The sequence below is a fragment of the Scylla paramamosain genome, chromosome 11 (genome assembly GCF_035594125.1).
Source record: "Scylla paramamosain isolate STU-SP2022 chromosome 11, ASM3559412v1, whole genome shotgun sequence".
Classification (NCBI taxonomy): Eukaryota; Metazoa; Arthropoda; class Malacostraca; order Decapoda; family Portunidae; genus Scylla; species Scylla paramamosain.
This window is the reverse complement of record NC_087161.1, coordinates 13,005,127-13,027,246: the sequence shown is the minus strand read 5'-3', so window position 1 is coordinate 13,027,246 and position 22,120 is coordinate 13,005,127. Positions and strand designations below refer to the sequence as shown.

The window sequence follows — 22,120 nt, the reverse complement described above, 5'->3', positions numbered from 1 at the left end:
TTTAGGGGCCTTGTAGGCTGTGGTGCCACAGCCTCTAGTTCCCCAAAGGTGCTGGTAGCAGGCAGGTTATCTGGTAAGATTCTGGTGAGCTGTCTAGTTTTCTGGAGGAAGACCCTGGTGTGCTTCAGTGTCTTGAAGGCAAGGCCAGGGTCTTGGGAACCACCCAGTAGGTTTGCTAGTGATGGCCTGTGGATGTGGAGTGATGCCAGTGAGTGGAGGCAAGCAGTGCAGTGGGGGTAATGGCAAGCAAGGGCAGTGTAGCAGCAGGTGTTCTGAAGTGTCTGGCTGTGTGGGGCACCAGGGGCAGTGAGGAGTGCCCATTAGGCCTAGCCTGTGCATGTGAGCATTGGAGTGATTGTGTCTGCACCAGGGGCAGTGAGGAGTGCCCATTAGGCCTAGCCTGTGCATGTGAGCATTGGAGTGATTGTGTCTTATCTTGAATCTGGTGGCTGCAGTGTCTAGGACACAGCTTTGGGGAGTGGGTCCACCAGTGGTGTCATGGTGTCTGATGCATCCAAGTGTTATGTACTGTAAGGTGTCTGTCAGGCATCTTTCTCAGTGTGAGTTACAGTCTTTCCATAGGTTGGTCAGTAGTCTGGTCTAAGGGAGAGTCTATGGAAGAGGCATGGGAGTGGGCCTCGTTTGTCACTCTGTCAGCCATGGTGTTTCCCACAATGCCAATGTGGGATGAGACCCATTGAAAGTGGATGTTAATATGTGAGATAGACAGTTGGTGTAACTGGTGGTGTATTTGAAGGCAGAGTTGGATGGATGAGTTGGAGGGCTGTGAGGGAATCCGTGAAAAGTGCAATTGAGCAAAGAGAGGTATAGCTGTTGGCAAACTTGAGATCCTCTTTAATGGCAAACATCCCTCCCTGGACTCTGCATCAAAGTAATCCAACCAAGTTTAGTAGTGTCCATATGAGGAGGTTCAGGTTTTTCTTGGTTGCTCTTGTAAAAGCTTCATGTAGTTTACCCTTGATCTAGCTGCAGTTTCAACAAGTATATATGGCCCCCCCCACTCCTTTAAATCATTCTATGTAGAATATTTTGAACCACAGCACCATCTGTCAAACAAGTATTGACATCAGTGACAATTTTTTCAAAGATTTAACTAGATTTGTATTATCTGTGCTTTTCCAGTGTCCCTCACTGACCATTGCAAACAAATATTCTTTTGTTGCAGTTTTTATTAGGCTCACAGTGATCAGATGATTGTTATGAGCCTTGGTGAAGTTGTGTGAGGTGATTACAGGTGTGGCAGGTGGTTGGTCAGATAATGTTACCAATAGTGGCTCCTCATGGAGCAGCTAAATTATATGCATATGGTGACTGTACAACTTTTTTTTTTTTTTTTTTTTTTTTTTTTTTTTTTTTTTTTTTTGCAGTGGTAGAGGGTGTCATACATGGTTAAGTTACAGTGACATGATACATCTTGTGCTGTATTACAAATTCTAAGTTCATGCTGATGAGGCTCGCTTGGAGGAATACAGTGTAATGTGTATATTGTATGGTGGTTGCTCTGTTGTATCTCTTTCATACAGCCAATTAGAGGTGTCCTTTTAATGATGTATTAGAAGGACATTAAACGTCATTTACTTCTGGGTAATACGTCAATTATTTTTGGCCAGCCACTGTGTATATACATGGTGGCCATAGTAGTCAGCCAGTTAACCACGAGGGTATCCAGTGTTTCAATGGTAGTTGAGTAGAGTTAATGTAAATTTAAATACCAGGAGTTTATTGTGCAGTTCCATAAGCAAGACAACTTCAGGGTATATTTCTTAAGATTGCACAGTGTTTTGCCAAAATTAATCAAGTGCTGAACACTCATTGGCAACAGTACCCTTTGAGGATGAGAAAGAAGTCAGCTAACCATATCCTAGACCTTCAAATTCTTCTTAAGGTGTATGGTTAAGTTAGATTAGGTTAGTGTCCTTAATGGGGGAGCAAAGCCCTCCAATAAAGGGTAATCTGGAGGGGCACCACCAGTTATGTTAACTGGGGGTGCCCCATACAGTGTTTAGTTTGTATATATACATACCTCTTAGGGAAGTGTTTGATACATGTATATACAATTTCATTTTTTAGCCATATTATGGCCTTTAGTTTTGTTTGTATATATAAGACTTGTCACTAGCAGTAACAAAGAATATTTTGTCAAGTCAGGAGTTTTTATATGCATACCTATTTTTGGAGCTCAGAGTTATTATGGACTGAATACTTCTGTAGGAACTGAGGTATATTTTGGGGATTATTTATTTTTTTTTTCGATGTCCATGTCAACATGCATGTATATCAAAGCAGAAATTGAAAGCTACAGTATTGGGGAGGGATAGAGATTTTGGTTGTAAATGTTGCAGAGTTGGCTTCACAGCATGGGCTGCTGTTTTCCAAAAAATCATCACAATAAAAGATGAAGTTACTTTCTCCAAAGAAATTATTTCTCAAACCTAATCAGTATTGCATAAGAAATGGAAAACAAGACCAGAGTAATTGGAAAGGAAAACTGAAAGTCATAAAATTCATGGTATGTATGTTCTATTCTTTGAGAACAGCAGGTGTAGTAGCCAGGGCCTTGAGATGTGGGGTGTTGCCAAACTCACATCCTACCATTTTCTTGATCATACAGTTCTTGTTTATTTATAGATATTTGTAATGTAAGGAAGTACTTATTTATTACACACTATAGGGTTGTGGAAAGTGTATGTAAAGGTGAGAACAAAAGTTTAAAAAAATATAAAAATAAAATTTCACATCTCTAGTCTGATATCATGAGCTCCAAGAAGGGAAGAAATCCAAGAATCAAATTCATATGGTAGCCACACTTCCATTCATAGCATGAAAATAATATATATATATATATATATATATATATATATATATATATATATATATATATATATATATATATATATATATATATATAAACATTTGTTATTTTTTATATTTTATGGGGCAAATAAAAAAAAAACTAAAAAAATGCAACCTGACAAGACCTTTACCTCTGACAAAGCACAACACTGCTGGTTAAGGGGGTCCCAGGTGGGGGAGTGCAAATCCCCACTGGCTAGGTTAGGTTAGATTAGGTTAGTGTCCTTGAGGAGTGGTCCATAGGGGGCAAAGCTTCCCAGTGAGGTTAGGTTAGGTTAAAAGTTAGGGTAGAAAGTTTCCCAGTTTTTTTTAAATATGGCATCTTATCCTTAGACTTTTTGCCTTATCCCACCCTAAAACCCCACATTCTCACCAAATCTCCAAGTTTGTTAGAGACAGAGAAGGAGAAAAAGAAGATGGGATATATTGTGCCAAACTGCAATTTTACCAATCAGAATAGTGTAGTGGGGGGATACAAGAGGAAGAGCTCTCCAGTTAGCAAAGTTAGTGACTCCAAAAGGTTAGGTAGCATAGTAGGAAATATGGGGATTGCAAATATTCCCTCTTTGTTGACTTTTTAGGGATTTTCCCCAAAAGTATTTTTCTCCTTAGACTTTTGAGGTTTCCAAATTTGGCCTATTTTGATCTCCCCCACCCTAAAATCCCACTTTCCCACCAGGTCCCCAAGCTTGCTTGTCCTGGAGAGGGGCAGCAATAGAATACATAAGGCGCCGCTATTGGTAAGATTTACCAGTTGGTCTTTCTTCTGGAAGACATACGTTAGGCAGATGACATCTGGTTGCTGTGATGAGTTGATGCCTGAGGCTTCTAGGAGGCTTGGTAGCTTGAGCATTGTGATGCTTAGGGTTGAGAGTTAAGAGTACATTGTGGCGTGGTGGAAGTGGAATTGAGGACAGTGTACCATGAAGTGCTTGATAGTCTCATGGACAGTCTTGCACCTTGATCAGAATGGGTCAGGGAGGAGAGGCAAGTGAGCCATGAATGTTGTGTGGCCCATACAGAGGTGGGCAAGGGAATCATCTAGAATGTGGGACTCTAGCCAGGCCCAGGGATAAGGGGAAGAGTACTGGCCCATGGATGTAATATGCAGGTTATTACTGAGCTTGTTGTCCCAGGCCATGCTGCAGATATGTGAGATGAGGCATTTGGCAGTGGAGAGGAAATGTTCTGTTGTTGTAAATAAATAATACTCTGTGATCACGAGGGACTTGTGTGTCCACCTGGAGAGTTTAGTGTATCCGTATACTATCAAACTAATCTTATAATGCCATTGCTTCCCCAAACCAGTCACCAGTACTGTCCATTACAAGTTTACTTGTTGAATTGAGGGGATATTACTAGTGTAACTACAGTAATGGTGGAGGTAAAATGTGGTCTTAAGCTTAACACAGTTTTAAGGTGTTACCCCAGTTTGGAGAGTATGTTTGGTTAGGTTTAGTTTTGAGGTGTCTTTCATTGTTACATGAGGAAATCTGCTGTGAGGCAGTTAATTTTATTTGTACAGCCATGAAACTGATGTGTAGCAGTTTTCCTCCACTAGATATTGGGAAGTCTATGGGGAGCTTCCCCTCCTGGTCAGAAGATTAAACTTTTGGTTTAATTTAGTTCTAGAATACCTTTCACTGTCATGTAGCTAAGAGGCAGTTAATGTGGGGAAGATCTAGGAGAAGTAAATCCTCTCCTCAATTAGTGTTTGTTGATGTGCATTTTCTTTCTTCATCATAAAATTCTGCCCTAATTTCCCACCAGTTCTTAAGCTTGTTATACATTGAGAGTGAGAGGGATTAAGAAAAACAGATGTCTTGTATGAAACTACCAAATTCACCAGGCTGTTCATCCTCCTAAACTCTATTTATCTATATATCCATTTGTCTCTAAGATGTCTCACTCCCTCCAAGAATGTTCCACAAAGGTGTGGCCATGGCAGAGGAGCTTCCATCTCTCCTTATCCAGATATCCCATTCTTGCTTGTTCAAGCATTTGGACCATCTCTTTCACATATTCCTTTACCAAATCCTTTTATTTCCCAAGTGGCCTTCTTCTCTTATTAGTACCTTCATCTTTGGTCACATTGTTTACAGTCTTCACTTTTCATTCTTTCAATATGGGCATATTATCTCAGTGTGTTCCTTTTCATTGTTCTACCATCACAATTTGCACCAATTGCATAGATGCTCACACCACATCTTTCATACACATTTTCATTGCAATCATCCTCCCATCTTGTTACTCCACATGTCCCTCTTAGAGAACTCATTACCACACTATGTACTCTCAGTTGTTGTGCCCTATTCCATGTCCAGGTCTGTGATCCATGCATCATTGTTGGTTGATTCCTTAAATTTCACCTTTTACATCCTTAGATACATTTTTCCCTTTCATTACTCTTCAAAGTGATTCTGTTGACTGCCAGCTTTTTACAACCTTTTTTTTTTTATCTCTGTCCATCTCACCATTTTTACCTAGCACTATTCCCAGATTTTTAAACTCACTTTCTTCCTCCATTCTCTCCAATAACCACCTTGAACCTTCCTACAGCTTGTTTATTTGTCCTATAAGGTATCTAAGTCTCATACTTCTACTTCTCAACTTCCTAAACTGATATACTGAGTTATTTCTCTGTGGCAATCATTGTCAAACTGAAGTAAAATTAAGGTCCTTAATGTTCCTCCCTTTCTTTTGATTGGCAGAAAAAAAAAAACATATTAATATTACCCTGTTTGCTGGTGAAGGAAGAGGCTGCCTGGAAAAGTAAAAGAACTTAAGGAATTGATGGATGATTTCCATAGTGTGTGTGTAAGATAGAAACTGAATGTGAATGCCAGGAAAAGTAAGGTGATGGTATTTGAGAGGAGAGAGAGTAAAGGTGTGTGACTTTGGGATTCTTTAAAGGCATACTTTAAAGGATGAATTTGCCAGTTACAGGAAGGTGTGAGGTTGTTAAGGGAAAAGAGGGAGTGGAGGAAGTGAGTGGTTTAATTAGATAAAATGGCGAAATGGATGGCGGGATAAGAGAGAGTTGTTAAAGGTAGACAGGTTATATGATCCCTTGCAAGAGTCCACATCTATAGATGTAAAGAGAGAATTAAGAAATAATATTCTCCTACCAGCATTGACATAAATCAGAGGCCTACACATGAAAAGAGCACAACAGCTGAGAATGTGTGATGCAGAAATGAGTTATCTATATGAGAGGGGCTTATGGAGTGACGAGTTGGGAAGGTGAGAGCAATGAAAGTGTGCATGAGAGATATGGTTTGAGCATCTGTGCACATGGTGTAAATTTTAGATTGGTAGAATGGGTGAAAAAATACACCCAAGATGTGGGCATTTTTAGAGGATGAAGAGCAAAAAGTTCATAAAGAAAACATATTTGGGCAAAATTGATGGTGCTATTAGGAGAGGAAGGCCACTTGGAATATGGAGGGACAGGGTAGAGCAATATTTGCGTGAAATATAATAGAGGCCAAGTGCTTAAACAAGTAAAGAGGGAATATTTAGATGGGGAGAGGTGGAGGCTCTTATGTTGTGACCATCCCCTTGGCAGACACCTCTGGAGGGAGCAGTGTTAAAGAGATAAGCTGATAGATAGGTAATTGAAATGTAATAAGTGCAAGTGGAGAACCCTTTCATGGCTACTCACTTTGAAAGAGTTTTAAGTAATGGTTAGTTAAATAATTTGCTAGATAGATATCCAGATAGGTTCTGATTCTTTGGCAACTATTCAATAAAACTGATAAAAAGAAATAAAAAAGCTGCAGTGTATATATATATATATATATATATATATATATATATATATATATATATATATATATATATATATATATATATATATATATATATATATATATATTGGACTTACATTGTCTTTTCAGTGAAGGCCACCATGCCATTATTCACTGTGGTGTTGGGTCGTGTCCTGCTGCAGGAGAAACAAACCATAAAGGTAAGTGTCCTGCAATCATTAGTGCACATGATTAAAAATATATTTGAAAATATATCTAATTTTGTGGAGAATGCCCCTTTTATTATTACAAAACTTAGCATTGAAAGAAACTACACTACAGTATATGTCCCTTAATCAGATTTATAATTTGAATTATCCTTCAGCCAAAACATGATAGTGGCCAGCAAAATTCTGAAAATTTATACTATGATATTTCCTACTTCCAGCCATATTCATAAGCATGATCTGTGGCAACAATAGATATCAATAGTTCTTATTTTTAATACTGTTATTATTACATTGTGTGATAACACCAAATTAGGTAAAAAACAGTGTATAAGCATGTAAACTTGAAATATTATAAACAAACCAGTAATCACTTGTATTAAAAAAAAAAGCTTCACCAATAGGGCAGTCACAGCCTGCCCTCTAAAGACAACTCTCTTCCTTCACACAAAACTACAAGCATCACACACACACCCTTCACTCAAAATTCAAAATTATCATGGCGACTCCTACGCCAACCTCAGAGTCCCCATCCCGGGAGGGGACCACAGATGTCTCCAGGTTGGACTGCTCTTCTGATATCAACCCTAAGTGTCTTGATACACTCCTCAACTTTTTCTTCATTAACTCTGCAACATTTATGGTCTTAGATCTAATTTTCAATCTGTAGAATACCACCTCTCCTCCACTAAAACTCATTTTTTCTTCACTGAAACACAGGTGTCTGAGGCAACTGACAGTAGCCCCTTTTCTGTTCCCTCCAACTTTCCTTGTTCTTATTCTCAGTCCAAAGCTGGATGTTGCATTTATGTGCTCAAAAACTTAACCCGCTCTCATGCCCATGCTCTTGAATCTTCCTAGTTTTTCACCATATGGCTACGACTACAGTCACTCTCAGACTAAATTTATCTGTGCTGTATACCTCTCACCTAATTCCTCTGACTATAAGTAATTCTTTGACTGCTTAATTTCCAAAGTGGAGCACATTCTGACTCTCTTCCCTTCTGCGGAGATCTCCATTCTTGAAGACTTCAATGTTCACCACCAGCTTTGGCTTTTCCTCTCCCTTCACTGACCATCCTAGTGAACTAGCCTTCAACTTTGTTATCCTCCATGATCTAGAGCAATTGGTGCAACACCCTACTTGTATTCTTGACCATCTTGGAGATACACTTGGAGAGTTGTACTCTACTTTGGAATTTAAGCAGTCAAAGAATTTTTTACTGTCAGAGGAGTTAGGTGATAGCACAGATGAATTTACTTTAAGAGTGGCTCTGCAGTTGTTGCCATATGGTGGAAGAATCAGAAGATTCAAGAGCATGGGCAAGAGGGTAAGTTAAGTCATTGTGCACACAGATACAAAATCCAGCTTTAGATTGAAAATAAAGATAGAGAAAGTAGGAGGGAACAGAAAAGGGGATACTGTCAGTTGCCTCAGACACTGTGTTTCAGTGAGGAAAAGAAGATGAGGTTTAGCAGAGGAGAAGTGGTGTTTTACAGACTGAAAATTAGATATAAGGCTATGAATGTTGCAGACATTAATGAAGAAAAGTTAAGGAGGGGAGGCGAGGTGTCAAGACACTTAGGGTTGATACCATAGGAGCGGTCTGACCTGGAAATATTTGTGGCCCCCTCATCAGATGGGGACTCTGAAGTTGATGTAGGAGTCACCATATTGAATTTAGAATCTAGAGTAAAGGGTGTGTGTATACTTAGGTGCATGTAGTTTTCTGTGAAGGAGGAGAGTTGTCTTTAGATAACTTCTTTTTTTTTACATAGGAAGGACACTGGCCAAGGGCAACAAAATCCAATAAAAAAAAAAAGAAAAGCCCACTGAGATGCCATTCCCAGAAAAGGGTCCAAAGCGGTACTCAAAATTTGAAGGATAAGTGTCTTGAAATCTCCCTCTTGAAGGAATTCAAGTCATTGGAAGATGAAAATACAGAAGCTGGCAGGCAGTTCCAGAGTTTACCAGAGAAAGGGATGAATGACTGAGAATACTGGTTAACTCTTGCATTAGAGAGGTGAACAGAATAGGGGTGAGAGAAAGAAGAAAGTCTTGTGCAGCAAGGCTGTGGGAGGAGGGGAGGCATGCAGTTAGCAAGATCAGAAGAGCAGTTAGCATGAAAATAGCAGTAGAAGATAGCTAGAGATTGCAACATTGTGGCAATGAGAGAGAGGCTGAAGACAGTCAATTAGAAGAGAGAAGTTGATAAGACAAAACACTTTTGATTCCACCCTGTCTAGAAGAGCAGTATGAGTGGAACCCCCCCAAACATGTGAAGCATACTAATTACATGGACGGATAAGGCCCTTGTACAGAGTTCGCAACTGGGGGGATGAGAAAAATTGGCAGAGACATCTCAGAACGCCTAACTTCATAGAAGCTGTTTTAGCTAGAAATGAGTTGTGAAGTTTCTTGTTCAGATTATAAGTAAAGGACAGACCGAGGATGTTCATTGTAGAAGAGGATGACATTTGAGTGTCATTGAAGAAGGGGGGATAGTTGTCTGGAAAGTTGTGTCGACTTGATAGATGGAGGAATTGAGTTTTTGAGGCATTGAACAATTCTAAATTTGTTCTGCCCCAATCAGAAATTTTTGAAAGATCAGAAGTCAGGCATTCTGTGGCTTCCCTGCGTGAAATATGTACTTCCTGAAGTGTTGGACATCTATGAAAAGACATGGAAAAGTGCAGGGTGATATCATCAGTGTAGGCAGTAGACACCTGCCAAAACGATAATTACTCCCAGTGAGGTCTAAAGCACTGTTCAGGGGGTGCTGTGAACTTATCATTAAACCCAGCTGTGACCTCACTGAACGTTTCCCCTTGTGTCTCACAACACAAAGGGCAGTCACAGCCTGCCATCTAAAGACAACTCTCTTCCTCCACACAAAACTACAAGCACCTAATAGCACACACACCCTTCACTCAAAAATTTTAAAATCATGGCGACTCCTACACCAGCCTCGGAGTCCCCATCTGGGGAGGGGACCATAAATGTCCCCGGGTTGGACTGCCTTTCTGTTGATGACCCTAAGTGTCTTGACACCCCCCTCTACTTTTTCTTAATTAACTTCTGCAGCATTCACAATCTAAGATCTAATTTTCAATCTGTAGAACACCACCTCTCTTCTAAACCTCATCTTCTTTTCCTCACTGAAACTCAGGTGTCTGAGGCAACTGATAGTAGCTCCTTTTCTGTTCCCTCCTGTTTTCTCTATCCTCATTTTCAATCCAAAGCTGGATGCTGCATATATGTGCGCAATGACTTAACCTGCTCTCGTGCCCACGCTCTTGAATCTTACAAATTTTCCACCATCTGGCTACGACTACAGAGTCACTCTCATACTAAATTTATCTGTGCTGTATACCTATCACCTAACTCCTCTGACTATAAGAAATTCTTTGACTACTTAACTTCCAAAGTGAGCACATTCTGACCCTCTTCCCTTTTGCAGAGATCTCCATTCTTTGAGACTTCAATGCTCACCACCAGCTTTGGCTTTCCTCTCCCTTCACTGACCATCCTGGTGAACTAGCCTACAACTTTGATATCCTCCATGACCTAGAGCAATTGGTGCGACACCCTACTCGTATTCCTGACCGTCTTGGAGATATGCCCAACATTCTTGACCTTTTCCTGACCTCTAATCCTTCTGCTTATGCTGTCACCCTTTCTTCTCCGTTGGGCTCCTCCGATCACAATCTCATATCTTTATCTTGTCCTATCGCTCCAATCCCTCCTCAAGATCCCTCTAAGCGAAGGTGCCTCTGGCGTTTTGCCTCTGCTAGTTGGGGGGACCTGAGGAGGTATTTTGCTGATTTTCCTTGGAATGACTACTGCTTCCGTGTCAGAGACCCGTCTTTGTGTGCTGAGCGCATAACAGAGGTGATAGTGTCTGGTATGGAGGTGTACATTCCTCACTCTTTTTCTCGTCCTAAACCTTCTAAACCTTGGTTTAACACAGCTTGTTCTCGTGCTATACATGATAGAGAGGTGGCCCACAAAAGGTACTTAAGCCTTCCATCACCAGAATCTCATGCACTTTATATTTCTGCCAGGAACTATGCCAAGTCTGTTCTCCAACTAGCCAAAAACTCCTTCATTAACAGAAAATGTCAAAAACCTTTCAAAATCTAACTCCCCTCGTGACTTCTGGCATGTAGCCAAAAATATCTCCAATAACTTTGCTTCTTCTTTCCCTCCTCTACTTCAACCAGATGGCACCACTGCTATCACATCTATTTCTAAAGCTGAACTCTTTGCTCAAACCTTTGCTAAAAACTCTACCTTGGACAATTCTGGGCTTGTTCTCCCTCTCCTCCATCCTCTGACTACTTCATGCCACCTATTAAAATTCTTCATAATGATGTTTTCCATGCCCTCGCTGGCCTAAACCCTCGGAAGGCTTATGGACCTGATGGGGTCCCTCCTATTGTTCTCCAAAACTGTGCCTCCGTGGTTGCACCTTGCCTAGTCAAACTCTTTCAGCTCTATCTGTCAACATCTACCTATCCTTCTTGCTGGAAGTTTGCCTACATTCAACCTGTTCCTAAAAAGGGTGACCATTCTAATCCCTCAAACTACCATCCTATTGCTTTAATTTCCTGCCTATCTAAAGTTTTTTAATCTATCCTCGACAGGAAGATTCTTAAACATCTATCACTTCACAACCTTCTTTCTGATCGCCAGTATGGGTTCCATCAAGGCCGCTCTACTGTTGATCTTCTGGCTTTCCTCACTGAGTCTTGGTCATCCTCTTTTAGAGATTTTGGTGAAACTTTTGCTGTTGCCTTGGACATATCAAAAGCTTTTGATAGAGTCTGGCACAAAGCTTTGATTTCCAAACTACCCTCCTACAGTTTCTATCCTTCCCTCTGTAACTTCATCTCAAGTTTCCTTTCAGATCGTTCTATTGCTGCCGTGGTAGACGGTCACTGTTTTTCTCCTAAATTTGTTAACAGTGGTGTTCCTCAGGGTTCTGTCCTGTCACTCACTCTCTTCTTATTATTCATTAATGATCTTCTAAACCAAACTTCTTATCCTATCCGCTCCTACATTGATGATACCACCCTGCACTTTTCCACATCTTTTCATAGACGTCCAACCCTTCAGGAGGTAAACATTTCACGCAGGAAGCCACACAACGCTTGACTTCCGATCTTTCTAAAATTTCTGATTGGGGCAGAGCATACTTGGTATTGTTCAATGCCTCAAAAACTGAATTCCTCCATCTATCAACTCGACACAACCTTCCAGACAACTATCCCCTCTTCTTCAATGACACTCAACTGTCCCCCTCTTCTACACTGAACATCCTCGGTCTGTCCTTTACTTATAATCTGAACTGGAAACTTCACATCTCATCTCTAGCTAAAACAGTTTCTATGAAGTTAGGCATTCTGAGACGTCTCCGCCAGTTTTTCTCACCCACCCAGCTGCTAACTCTGTACAAGGGCCTTATCCATCCATGTATGGAGTATGCTTCACATGTCTGTGGGGGTTCCACTCATACTGCTCTTCTAGACAGGGTGGAATCAAAAGCTTTTCATCTCATCAACTCCTCTCCTCTAACTGACTGTCTTTAGCCTCTATCTCACCGCCGCTATGTTGCATATCTAGCTGTCTTCTACCGCTATTTTCATGCTAACTGCTCTTCTGATCTTGCTAACTGCATGCCTCCCCTCCTCCCGCGCCCTTGCTACACAAGACTTTCTTCTTTCTCCCACCCTTATTCTGTCCACCTCTCAAATGCAAGAGTTAACCAGTATTCTCAATCATTCATCCCATTCTCTGGTAAACTCTGCAACTCCCTGCCTGCTTCTGTATTTCCACCTTCCTATGACTTGAATTCCTTCAAGAAGGAGGTTTCAAGACACTTATTCATCAATTTTTGACCACTGCTTTGACCCTTTTATGGGACTGGCATTTCAGTGGGCATATTTTTTATTGGATTTTTGTTGCCCTTTGCCAGTGTCCTTCCTACATAAAAAATAAAAAAAAGGAGTGGATAGACATTGAGTTTGTTTTAGAAGGTCATTGATGAATAATAAGAGAGTGGGTGACAGGACAGAACCCTGAGGAACACCACTGTTAATAGATTTAGGAGAAGAACAGTGACTGTCTACCACAGCAGCAATAGAATGATCAGAAAGGAAACTTGAGATGAAGTTACAGAGAGAAGAATAGAAGCTGTAGGAGGGTAGTTTGGAAATCAAAGCTTTGTGCCAGACTCTATCAAAAGCTTTTGATATATCCAATGCAACATCAAAAGTTTCACCAAAATCTCTAAAAAAGGATGACCAAGACTCAGTAAGGAAAGCCAGAAGATCAGAAGAGCAGCCTTGACAGAACCCATACTGGCGATCAGATAGAAGGTTTTGAAATGATAGATGTTTAAGAATCTTCCTGTTGAGGATAGATTCAGAAACTTTAGATTGGAAGGAAATTAAAGCAATAGGACGGTAGTTTGAGGGATTAGAACAGTCATCCTTTTTAGGAACAGGCTGAATGTAGGCAAACTTCCAGCAAGAAGGAAAGATAGATGTTGACAGACAGAGTTGAAAGAGTTGGACTAGGCAAGGTGCAAGCACAGAGGCACAGTTTCAGAGAACAATAGGAGGGACCCCATCAGGTCCATAAGCCTTCCAAGAGTTTAGGCCAGCGAGAATTTTAACAGGTAGCATGAAGTAGTCAGAGGGTGGAGGAGAGGGAGGAACAAGCCCTGAATTGTCCAAGGTAGAGATTTTAGCAAAGGTTTGAGCGAAGAGTTTAGCTTTAGAGATAGATGTGATAGCACTGGTGCCATCTGGTTGAAATAAAGGAGGAAAAGAAAAAGAAGCAAAGTTATCGGAGATATTTTTGGCTAGATGCCCGAAGTTCCGAGGGGAAGTAGATCTTGAAAGATTTTAACACTCTATTAATGAAGGAGTTTTTGGCTAGTTGGAGAATGGACTTGGTATGGTTCCAGGCAGAAATATAAAGTACATGAGATTCTGGAGATGGAAGGCTTAAGTATCTTTTGTGGACCACCTCTCTATCATGTATAGCATGAGAACAAGCTGTGTTGAACCAAGATTTGGAAGGTTTAGATCAAGGAAAAGAATGAGGTATGAACACCTCCATGCCAGACACTATCACCTCTGTTATGCGCTCGGCACACAAAGTCAGGTCTCTGACATGGAAGCAGTAATTATTCCAAGGAAAATCAGCAATCTCAGGTCCCCCCCAACTAGTAGAGGCAAAACGCCAGAGGCACCTTCATTTAGGGGGATTCTGAGGAGGGATTGGAGCGATAGGACAAGATACAGATGTGAGATTGTGATTGAAGGAGCCCAACGGAGAAGAGAGAGTAACAGCATAAGCAGGATTAGAGGATAGGAAAAGGTCAAGAATATTGGGTGTATCTCCAAGATGGGCAGGAATACGAGTAGGGTGTTGCACCAATTTCTCTAGATTGTGGAGGATAGCAAAGTTGAAGGCTAGTTCACCAGGATGGTCAGTGAAGGGAGAAGAAAGCCAAAGCTGTTGGTGAACATTGAAGTCTCCAAGAATGGAGATCTCCGCAGAAGGGAAGAGAGTCAGTATGTGTTCCGCTTTGGAAGCTAAGTAGTCAAAGAATTTCTTATAGTCAGAGGAGTTAGATGAGAGGTATACAGCACAGATAAATTTAGTCTAAGAATGATGGTGGAAAACTTGAATGGTTCAAGAGCGTGGGCATGAGAGCAGGTTAAGTTGGTGTGCACATAAACGCAACATCCAGCTTTGGATTGAAAATGAGGATAGAGAAAGTAAGAGGGAACAGAAAATGGGCTACTGTCAATTGCCTCAGACACCTGTGTTTCAGTAAAGAAAAGATGATGTTTAGTAAAGGAGAGATGGTGTTCTATAAATTGAAAATTAGATCTATGACTGCGAATGTTGCAGAAGTTAACGAAGAAAAGTTGAGATGGTGGTCGATACCAGAGGAGCAGTCTGACCTGGGGACATTTGTGGTTCCCTCCCTAGATGTGGACTCTGAGACTGGTGTAGCAGTCACCATGATAATTTTGAATTTCGAGTGAATGGTGTGTGTGTAATTAGGTGCTTCTAGTTTTGTGTGAAGGAAGAGAGTTGTCTTTAGAGGGCAGGCTGTGACTGCCCCTTTGTGTTGTGAGACAAAGGTGAACATTCAGTGAGGTCACAGCTGGCTTTAATGGTAAGTTCAAAGCAGTTCTTTAGACCTCACTGGGAGTAATTATTATTTTGGCAGGTGCCTACTGCCTCCTCCTGAACATGTAAACAGCACATTACTGAATAAGTTGTTGGCTTGTGAACTGTTGTGTTCAGATAATATTGGCATCACTGATATGCATAAAGTGAGATGGGGCCTGCTTGCATACTGTAAATGGTGAACAAGCATAATGGCCCCAGGAATAGACATTGTTGATGATTGAATGTTGTAGACAAAACTAATCCTATGGGATCCCACTACAACAAACTTCAAAGACAGGATGATACATGGGAGATCAAGCTGAGTTGGAGAGGAAGAAGAGTAGTCTGATGGCCCAGCTTAGGAGAGAAATTAAGATGAAAAAATAAAAATTGGATGACAAGATGTGTGTGTGTGTGTACTTATCATCTTATCAGTCAATCATATTGGGCAGTACGGAGAACATCTTTGATGTTAAATCCCAGAGGTGGATCTCCTGTTTTCAAATGATCTTGGAAAGAGTAGTGTACTGAAAAGATGATAAATAATAATTATTTAATACGTATTTAAGGAAAAACATAATGATAAATGATTAAACAGTTGAATAAATAAAAGTTAGAGCACTTAAGGTGCTGAGTAGTAAGATTGGTAGTATGTTTCTGACATTTACTGTATCAATGAAGAAAAAATACAAATACAAATAAATAACTAAGTGTCTCATGAAATGCTGTGCCCTACCAAGCCAAGGAGGGATGCCCATCACTATTCCTCCCCCTCTGGGTAATGACCAAGAGAGGTGGGGGGACCTAAACTAATCCAATCTGGGAGAAAGAGAAACTGAGAATCTTAACTGGTTTGGCCAAGGGGTAGTGGTAGATGAAGATGGCAGGTGGAAGAGAGGATAGCAAGCTTCGCCACTGCAGGTAGGAGCCAAACAGCAGGCCACTGGCCAGCACTGCTGCTGGGTTGTGGATGCTAGTCTCTACTGCTGCTATGGGTTACTACTGGCAGCCATTGTTGTCGCTACTGATGTTACTTCTGCCGACCACTATTAGCCGCTAGACTTGCCTGTACAAGAACAAGGCTCATCATTCCACGTCCAGCACCTTGGCCTCATCTGTCTGATGTACCATGGCCATTCACTGCCTCTGCTTCCTCCATGTCCTGCAGGGGTTGGTGACACACCAGGAGGTTTCCACTTGCTCGGGACAGGGAGTAGTAATAGGTGTCTGACCTCAGTGATGGCTTGAACCACAAAGAGAGCAAGGGACTCACAACAGGCCCTGCATCACATCCCTTCCTTTTTCTCTTCTTATTGTCAACATTATGTGGCACCAATGACTATATAAAATGGCACAGCTCTGACTGGCTGCCTCTCCCTTCATATGTTTTAATTTTCCATTTTTTGCATCTTCCCTTCTCTTTTTTTGTTTTATTAAAATATCACAGATAATCCATTCATGTATCAACTCTAAACATAGATTATTGCTAGCCGAGCAAAATATGCTTGATTTAAAGTAGGAGTGATATGGAAGTGGGAAGATTTTCCAAGTAACTGGTGCAAGAGGTGTTTCAAAACAAAACTGCAATACAATAGCAACATAGTTGTGCTCTGTGAAGTGCTTGTGACACTCAGCTGGCTGCTGCTGGAGGCCAATCATCTCTCCTAACAGGAGCTATCCACTGCTTCTCAGCTCAGCATCATTCGCAAAATCAATGACAATCACCTTTATTTCAACAAAGAGGTACATGACATGCTGATAGCATGCCTGCAAAGCCTCATGAAACCTGCAAGAAGTATGTTGTGGTCTGAATGACTGCAACACTTGCTGTGACAATCACTTCTGAAGTGAGTTGAGATAATTACTGCATAAAATGACTATACTATTGTTAGCTATATTTAGTAGTACCCTTGCATTTCTTACATTATTGAATCTGAATCAAATAATCTATTGACTTGCACTGCATCATGTTTAAAAATAGTGATGACTATACCTGCTGTTGCTGAAAGAATATGAACTTTTACTATTTTCTTTCAAAATTATCAATGTAAAATAAGAACATTTTATTAAAAGTATATTGATAAATGTTGAATGCATTTACATGCACATGGAAATTAGTGTAGCAAGATTTTAGATTACATGAGTGTAGGGTGTGGCTCAGCTGAGATATCTTGTGGCTTACCTTACCAAATTCTCCATTGAGAGAGAACATGTCTAATCTTATTTTTTTGTAATGAGCCTTAACATTATTTTGTTTTTAATCAATTATTTTTTTTGCTACCAGCTGTACAATGATTGCTCATTTTTAGATTTCTGTGTATGATTACTCCCAGGTCTTTTCTTGTTTAACATTTTCAAGGTCTTGACCAAACATTTGGTACTTAAAATTTCAATTCTTACTCATACCTCCAGTATGCATAACTTTGCATCTTCCTGTCATTTATTACTCCATTCTGTTAATCTGTTAATGTCCAGAATTTTTTTGCTGTCTTTATCACATGATGTCTTACCATCTAATTTTGTGTCATCTACAAATTTTGCTGCTTTTGACTGAAGATCATTTTCTAAATTGTTTATATTTATAATGAAGAGTGTTGATCCCAATAACTGACCTTTGAACGACACCATGAGTTACTTTAAGCCAACTTAATACTTCTCCATTTAAAACAATACATTGTCTACAATCTGAGAGCCAGTCCTTTACCCATGCACATAAACGTTCTCCTATTCATTGTGATTGCAGTTTTGAAATCAGTCTGTTGTGAGGAACTTTATCTGATGTTTCTTTTGGAAGTCCAAGTAAATTATATCCTATAGTACCTGGACATCCTATTTCATGTATACACTGTTAAAGAAATCTAATAAGCTAGTCAGGCATGATCAATTACTGCAAAAGCCATGCTGGTTATCTTTTATTAGTTTATTTTCTTCTAGAAATTATACTATTTTGTCTCTTGCAATTTTCTCAGTTACCTATCTTTGTTGTGATTGATGACTAATTATGAATAATAGGCTGATAATTTGGAGCTTGTTTCTTACTTCTTTTATGAAGAGTGAGATTATACTTGCTTTTTCCCATTTCCATGGTATTTCACCAAAAGCAAGTGGTTTGTTGAACAATGTGACAGGGTATTCTAGTTGGATACAGCATTGTTTCAACACTCTTGGTGATATATTATCAGACCTTTTTTTTTTTTTTTTTTTTTTTTAATATTCAGGGTGTCCCATGAATTAAGGTACATACTTCAGGATATGATAGTTCAAGCAATTTTTAAGGTGAAAGTACTCTATAAAGTCACCACTCCTTATACATGGGAGTTAAGTAACAGATGCACCCGTGGAAAATTAAAATCTGTGTAGAATTAGTCCCCCCCCCCATTTAAGAGTACCCCTGAGCCCTAAAAGTCTTGTTTGAGTAAAGATATACTGTATATAGTACATATTTTGCAGCATACAACACACACCATAAACCTTAAAACTATTTTAAGAATAAAATATTCAGTCCTTAAAATGCTCAGTAAGTATTTAGAAAACACCGGTGGAAAAACTTACTTTTTTTTCAGTTTTATATTCTCTATTTACTAGTAACAATTAGATCTTGGTAAATTTTTATTTTATCTGTTCATGTACTTGTTTTATTTACATGCGGTAACTTTGGACACGAGCGATGACACGTCTCATCCTCAAGACCAGCTTCTTGCTGGAGTCCTTGGATAAGACCAAGGAAGCTAAAAAGAGACAAGGAACATGAAGCCTGAGCTAAAGTTTTGATTCCTAAACAGTACTGCCTTCTGTTGGATGTTACAAGAAACTAGGGTCCATATACATAAAACTTTTCTGTTATCCTTAAAAAATTTCTATTAGCTAGCAAAAGGAAGTTAAAAGTTATGCACCAACGCTTAACTAACAAATGTTTGTTAACAAATAGTTGTTTGTTTATTGCTGCTAAAGGATAGCTGCTAAGGATAGCAATTTACCAACATAAAAATTAGTATAATAAGAAAACTGGCGCATAAAAACAACTAATTTTATTTGTTTACTACTTTTTGAAATAACTAGTGATAAATAAAATGCACAAAATAACAAATGTATAATGTTAGGCAGTGGTATTTATTGACCATTGCTTGGCAGTCACTGTTCTATGATCACACGAACTACATGTAAACAAAACAAGACATGGCAGGAGCAGAGAAGATCACAAAGAAGAGGAAGCTAAATTGGAGTTAGGAGAGTCTCCTCCTTGTTAATGCCATTCAAGAGCAGCGTCTTGTTATCCATGGCCACTTCAAGCCGCAACTAACCAACACAGACAAGAGGCGGGTGTGGGATGAGGTCACAATGACCTTAAATGTTGCCAACCCCCACACGGTGAGGATGAGGGAGGAGGTTGAAACCAAATGGTTTTCCCTCCTTTCCAAGTCAAGGAAGAAAATTGCTGCTGTGAGGAGGGAATTCAACCAGTCAGGTGAGTTGATGTACTGTACTGACAAGTAAATTTTGATATTGGGCTAGTAGGTGTTTGGTTACTCTAAACTATTTAAATAGTATTGTCAACTATATATTATATGTCATAGTTATGGAAGTATAAAGTAATTTCCTAGAGTCTTTATTACTAGTTTAATATTTTCCATTCTTTCGCATATAGCTTTAGCTACACCTAAAAGGGAAATATAAGGTGGGAGAAAAGTGCTCCCATCCTTTTAAACTGATTGCATGAAACCTTTTGTTTATGGCTCCACAACCAAAATAATATACCTATTAAGTTTAATTTCTTGAATTTAAGGACCACGGCATACGTTGAGGGAGGGGGAAAGCAGCATCTCCAGCCCCAGCAGGAGGAAAATATGGAAGTGTTGCCCCCAGCTTATCAGGGCCACAAAGGGGGAGCAGATGATCCTGCAGTACTGGAGGTGATAGAGGATCCCTGCTCCCTGCTAAGTTATACAATCACTGAACCAGCAAACAAGGATTGTGAATTATCATATAATGAAAAAAAAAAAAAAACTTAAATTAGAAAAAAACAAAAAAACAAATTAAGTTAATGAAACTTAAAGACTCCATTAAAATGAAAAGAGAAAAACATGAAAAGAAACTAGAGCTCTTAGAGCTAAAATGTCAATATCATAAATAAAAAATTGCAAAGTAAGCATTGTTGATAACATTAGTAATAAATGAAAAAAACTTTAGATATCCTTAACACTTTACTTAAAGACCAAAGAAATAAAAAAAATAAGATATAAAGGACCATCTGAAGTGTTTCTTTGTACAGTGGCTGGAAGGAAGGAACTTCATTCATCCACACTGAAAAAGAAAAGATATTTGTTATACTATTATCCACCTCACATCTTCCTAAAACTGACACACTCATCCTATAAACCATATTAAAACACACCTACGCTTCTCACCTTGCAGTAACCTTACTTATCCCAGCTTTCACCTCAATATTTCTACCTCACAACACAAACCATCATTCAGAAGTTCTCTTTCACTCACTGATAGTAAAACTCTCATCAGCAATTAGACGTGTTACCACAGCTTATTCCACTCCATTCTCTTTCAACCATGCATCAAATTTTCCTACTTTAGCTCTCATCTCCCTCATATAGCCATCTGTTAATATACTAAACTGACCTAGAAACTTTATATATCTTTACCTCAGTCTTGTTCTTATAACAACCCTCTCTCCCAAGTTTCCCCTCCACCTTCACACATGCACTGCCATCCATGTAGCAAGCCTTTATTCATTGTAATAATGCTCCTTGTACACATATTTTAATAACCTCTCAAATGGCTTTCTATCCATCCTATCATATGCTTTCTTTAGGTGAATGAATATAATTAATGCTAAGGCTAATAATATAAGTCATAGCCCCCAGTAGTAGTAGTAATCAGTTACTAAAAAAAAAAATAATAATAATTGGCAGTAACCATTCTGAGAATGCAGGAGCACTTACCTGAAGTGGAGATTGGCAGTGTAATCCTAGAATGGATGACCATTACAGGCAGCAGGTCTGGGTGGATCTGGCTCCAATTCTCCTTCTGCATGGGATTGAGCTACTTCCTCCACCTCATCATCAGGCAGTGGAAGGTTTCACTGCTTGCAGATATTGTGGAGCAATGCACAGACATAGACAGTCCTGCACATCTTCTCTGGGCTCAGCTGCACTTCACTATGAGGAATGTGAAACCTGTGCTTCAGCTGCCCAATGGTCCTCTCCACAACACAGCATGCCCGCTTGTGAAATCTGTAGCATTCACAACTTGTTAAGATGCAATCATCAACATCTGTTATGTGTCACTCGTGTTAGAGGTTGGATCACAGCAAACTCATAATTATCCTAACTTGTAATGGAAATACAGTTTTAGCAAAAGGATATATTTACCTCTAGTTGTATGTGATGTATGGGTCACACAACTCTATTTATTTATTTGGTTAGTTAATTTTAGTTAGGTTAGGTTAGCCCAGCACAGTCAGGATTCCACAGAGTTAGGTTAGGTTGGCCCATGCAGGGTTATAGGGCTATATGTTGTAGGGTTAGGATCCCACATGGTTATAGCTACATGCAATAAAGTTTGGTTTTCCACATGATTAAGATTCTGCAAGGCTAGGTCCCACAGGGTTAGGCTCCTCAGGGTTTTGGTTAGGTTAGGTTCCAGAGTTTGGTTAACTTAGGAGAGATAAATTAAATAACATAGCATACATTCCTTAGGTTAACTTAAGAAATAGATCAATAAAATAACATCAACACAAATTGGTTTGCATCCACTAAATTAATTTTAAAAACAGATCAATAACATTACATTGACACTGGTTGATTTGCATTCCCTTACCTGTTATAATTAGCTTGTGGGCCTGGAAGAGGATTCAGATAGGGTGTTAGCAGCCACTCCTTGCTTGGATAGTCACTATCCCCCAGCATATAGCATCCTCTTGGAACTTCATTCCGCTCAAATAGTCCTTTGAAGCCTGATTCGTCTAATATCCTGATATCACGTACTGACCCAGGCCATCTTGCCAAAATGTCAAGTAATCTATACTTGGCATCTCACACCACTTGAACATTTATGCTGTG

The 22,120-nt window shown here is 39.7% G+C and overlaps 1 protein-coding gene across 3 annotated transcripts in view; it reads left to right on the top strand.

Moving 5' to 3' along the window:
• The window catches only part of LOC135104964 (solute carrier family 35 member E1 homolog), a 108,090-nt gene that overhangs the window by 1,194 nt on the left and 84,776 nt on the right, over window positions 1–22,120 (top strand). For 2 of the 3 annotated variants that reach the window (XM_064012794.1, XM_064012796.1), the window contains exon 2: window positions 6,774–6,844. In XM_064012794.1, the coding sequence (XP_063868864.1) occupies window positions 6,774–6,844 (71 nt within the window). Of the gene's footprint in view, window positions 1–3,553; window positions 3,615–6,773; window positions 6,845–22,120 lie in introns of all 3 variants that reach the window. The other variant, XM_064012797.1, reaches the window with a different exon arrangement.